A 4776-nucleotide genomic window follows, 5' to 3' on the forward strand; every position below is an offset into this window, starting at 1 on the left:
CACGAGGTTCTGAGGGCATTAGCTCACTGGGGCCCCCTTTGCCTGGAAAGTAATAAAGCTATACTTTTCTACTTCACCCAAAACGACCTCCAAATTCAATTTGGCACAGGTGTACAAAGAGCTGAGTTTTCAGCAACAAAACAACTGATCATCTTGGGTCAATAACTGATAAAGCTGTATGGGATCGTGGGGTGTCATTATACCATCTCTCTCTCTTTTTCCCCCACATCACATGGCATAGGGATCTTAGCTCTCTGACCAGGGATTGAATCCACACCCTATGCAGTGCAAAAATGGACTCTTAACCACTGGAACAGCAGGGAAATCCTACTTCGGTGTATGTTTAAATTTTGCCATAATTAATAAGACTTTTTTAATTTAAAAAAATCTGTTCCCTGACCTCTTCTGAGGATCAGGGACAGGTTAGCAAGGCAAAAGTGGTAAAGTGAGAGAGAAAGTGCACCAACAGAGAAAAGGTATCACCAGCACATCAAAGAGGAAAGGCTCAATAGAAACTTAAGCATCAGGTCCAACAGTCCTTACTAAGGGGTTTAGACTAGAGCCAGGGGCAGTCACTTAAGTGTTTCTTAAACTGGTCTAACAAGGGATTCCCTGGCGGTTGGTGGTTCAGACTCAGTGCTTTCAATGCAGGGACCCAGGGTCCATCCCTGATTGGGGAACTAAGATCCCACTATCCATGAGGCACAGTTAAATCAGTGGCATAACGATGACTTTCTTGAATGCAATTACATCTCTGAAATGTTTTGGTTTCTCTGATGTAAACAAAACAGACATTACACTCCTATATACAACTAGAAGTGTAAGTTCAGGTTTTAAAAATTCAAATCAAGATCTTAACTGTCACAAAAAGAAATAATATGACACCATATCCCACCTATCAGATGAAAAAGTCTGACTAACATATTGTGTTGATTATGGAAACAAGACATTCTTACACACTGGTAGTAGGAATGTAAAGGAAACCACCACTCTCATGAGAAATCTACCAAAATGGGGCAATATGAAAGCTGCATATCCCTCACCGAACAGTTTTACTGCAAGGAACTCGAAAGTGAAAGTGTTAGTCACTCAGCCGTGTCTGACTCTTTGCGACCCCATGGACTGTAGCCCACCAGGCTACTCTGTCCAAGGGATTCTCCAGACAAGAATACTGGAGTGGGTTGCCATTTCCTACTCCAAGGGATCTTCCTGATCCAGGGATCGAACCCAGGTTTCCTGCATTGCAGGCAGATTGACCGTCTTGAGCCACTGGGGAAACCACAGGAAAGGGACTGATTTGACTACAATCCTTACTGGTTTTAAGAATTAAGACAAAATATTTGCAGAATTCTTTGTACCTAAGATTTAGTATAGATTGCTTTCATGCTGTGACTGTACTAAGCAGTCTCAGAAGGTAAATAGTCCTGAGTCATCTTGTCTTTGCCTGTGGCTACACACTTCTTCAGCTCTGGCATCTCATTGAAAATTTTTCTGTAAAGTGTTTAAAAGATATTGATAATATCTTAATTACTTAATCTCAAGAGTCAGAAGAAATGCTTAAACAAAAGGGTAGGAGAAATCTTTCTGATATTTAAATAAAAACTGCTTGGACTTCAGATCAGGCCTGGTTTCAAAAGAACAAGTGACCAAAACAAAAGATAAATAAAACTGCTGTGTTGTTATTGTCGTTTAGGAGCTAAGTCCTGTCTGACTGTTTGCGACCCCATGGACTGTGGCCCACCTGGCTCTATCCATGGGATTCTCCAGGCAAGAATACTGGAGCGGGTTGCCGTTTCTTTCTCCAGCGGACCTTCCCGACCCAAGGACTGAACCTATCTCCTGCCTGGCAGATGGATTCTTTAGCACTGAGCCACCAGACAAGCCCCAGAGTCAATGGTATATTAAAGTAAAAGCTTTTTTGTCGCAAAGGGTACTAACTAGAAAGGGAAATAGAGAACCTACAGAATGAGAAAATATATGCAAATACATGGGACTTATACTGAGAATATATGAAAAGCTGTAACTCAAAAGTAAAGACAATCTCATTTTAAAACTGGGCAAGAGATGTGAAAAGACCTCTCCAAAGATCTACAAATGGTCGATAAGCACATGAAAAGATGCTCAACCTTATTAGTCATCAGGAAAACGCAAATCAAAAGCATAATGAGATACCAATGCACATCCACTAGGATGGCTATAAGAAAAAAACTGTGAGGATGGAGAAATTGAAATCGACATACATTATATGCAAACTACTGCAGCCGCTTTGGAAAACAATTAGTTCCTCAAAGTGTTAAACATAGTTATTAAATGACCCAGCAATTCCTCTCCCAGGTAAATACTTAAAGGAACGAAAGAACAGGTGTTCCAACAAAAACTTGCACACAAACATTTATACCAAAGCTATTCACAACAGCCAAAAAGTGGAAACAACCAAAATACCCATCAATTTAACTATGTTGTGAGGTGTTCGTTGCCTTGATTCTGGTAATCACTCCACAATGCCTATCAAATTATGTTGTCCACTTTGGTTTTTAAATATTGATTTGGCTGCAGGCGGTCTTAATTGAGGCACATGGGATCTTTAGCTGGGGCATGTGGGATCTAGTTCCGCAACAGGGATCAAACCTGGGCTCCCTGCAATGGAAGCATGGAATCTTAGCCACTGGATTACCAGGAAAGTCCCGCGTATTGTACACTTTAAATATGTACAACTGTATTTGTCAATTATCCCTCATGAAGTTGCGGGAAACTCTTTTAGATCCATCAACTAATGAACAGACAAAATGTGTTATGTCCAACAGTGGAATACTATTCAACCACAAAAAAGAATAGAGTATTGACACGTGTTGTAACATGGATGACCTTTGAAAACATTACGCTAGGTGAACACCAGACAAAAAAAGGCCACGTATTTTATGATTCCACTTAATATAAAATATCCAGAATAAAGAAATCTATAGAGACGAAAAAATGAGTGCTTGCCAGGGGATGGAGGAAGGGAAAGTGGGATGTGACTAGGTTAATGGAAATGGAGTTTCCTTTTAGGGCGATGGAAGAAGTCCGGAAGGAGACAATGGTGATGTTTGTACAATATGTAAGGAAACTTAATGCAGTGGAATTGTATACTTTAAAAACGGTAAATTTCACTGTGCGTTTTACATAACTTTTACAATTTTTTGAAATGAAATGGAAACCTGACATATGCTACAACATGGATGATTCTTGAAAACATTATGCTGTCAAAGAAGTCACTAAAGTTGACACACTGTATGATTCCATTTACATGAAATGTTCAGAAAAGGCCAATTTAGAGGTGGAAAGTAGATCAGTGATTACTTGCATGCTTGGGGTGGGGGAGGTGGTTTACAAGTGCCAAGCTAATGGGTACAGGGCTTTTTTTGGGGGGTGAGGTCAGATTGAGTTGTGTTCTGAACAACTTTGTGAATATACCAACTAAAAACCACTGGATTGTACATTTTAAATGAGTGATGTTGTTTAAGAAAAAAAAATGCTTGGATATAAACCTTGCTACTGTTGCAGCTTAAAACTCACCTCTGTGACATTTCCCTTATAGTGAACTCAGCCAATTTCTACTCCTTTCTTTCTATTAAAATCAAAACTATTATAGTGAAACAATTTCTATTTTTTGGTTACTCTGGAAAGTAGGTGGAGAAACTGACTGAAGCTTATCCATTATACAGGCTATGTCATTCCAGTACTGCCTGTTGCCCTCCTCGTGAGCCAGACGATCAGAACTTGGAATTATTCGTTTGCCTTATGGAAGCTCCCTAATTCGTTTCACTTCCCACAGGAGACTTTAAAGCTTCAGATCTGAGACCCTGACTTCCATTCCTCCGGGGTCCTGCCTGGAAATGTAACAACTCCAGGAAGTCTTTACTGAGTACTCGCTAAAAGGATACGAAGCATGCCCGTCTTGGCTAAGTCAATTCCACAACACTCCGGAACACAAACTATAGTTCCCGCGTTAAAACGTGCAAAAAACAGCTAAGGATTCGATCTAAAAGGAAAGGCAAAGAAGGTTCGAAGGCTAGGCAGAAGTGAAGGAGAACACCAACACAGCTCATACTGTGTACCTGGCAAAACGGTACTGGGTCAGAGTCGACCCTTCCCCCGGGCGGGGGGGGGGGGGTTAGAAAAAAAAAAAAAGGCTAAAAAAATTACTAAATTAGTGAAAGAGGGGATGTCAACTGGAGATGAAGGGTACCGATGACGCAGGCTAACTATATGCGTTTTCCTAAAGCCGCCCTACCCCAAAAATAGGACCCAGCCTTCAGCGTCGACACCAACACAAGACAATGATGAAATACACTTCCAAGTTCCCAGTTTTCTAAAACCAAACGCCGAGCCGCGGCCAGGATGGAACGACCACCAACGTTTGCGAAGCTCTCCAGTTCCTGCTTTCAACCATCCCCACCGCCATCTTCGAGGTAAGTACTCAGAACATTTTCTGAAGGGCTTTCAGCATCATCACCTCCGTGCACAGCCCTGCAAAGCTGTGCCTTTCCCGGGTCGCCCAGAAGGCGGGGAGGAGGAAGCCCTCCACGGGGTTCTCTCCAAGCCTTAGAGAGGCACGCAATGGGCCGCCGTCTTCCTTCCCCACCCAACGGGACCCCCCACCCCGCCCCCACCGCTGCCCCACGGTCTGGTTTTCCAAGGTCCGGCGCGAGGAGGGGCGCGAGTCCCTTTGCGCGGGCCTCACCTGCACACGCCGCGGATGCAGGGCTCCAGCCAGATGCGGTAGGCGGTCTCGAT

General features: G+C 42.8%; 1 protein-coding gene across 1 annotated transcript in view; it reads right to left on the reverse strand.

Annotated features, from left to right (window-relative positions):
- Window positions 1-4776, reverse strand: part of USP48 (ubiquitin specific peptidase 48) — a 72171-nt gene that overhangs the window by 66471 nt on the left and 924 nt on the right. Inside the window, exon 4 of the mRNA XM_010830234.1 lies at window positions 4724-4770. Within this exon, the coding sequence (XP_010828536.1) occupies window positions 4724-4770 (47 nt within the window). The remainder of the gene's footprint in view (window positions 1-4723; window positions 4771-4776) is intronic.

Source organism: Bison bison, unplaced genomic scaffold (genome assembly GCF_000754665.1).
Source record: "Bison bison bison isolate TAMUID 2011002044 unplaced genomic scaffold, Bison_UMD1.0 scf7180017864516, whole genome shotgun sequence".
NCBI classification, from domain to species: domain Eukaryota; kingdom Metazoa; phylum Chordata; class Mammalia; order Artiodactyla; family Bovidae; genus Bison; species Bison bison.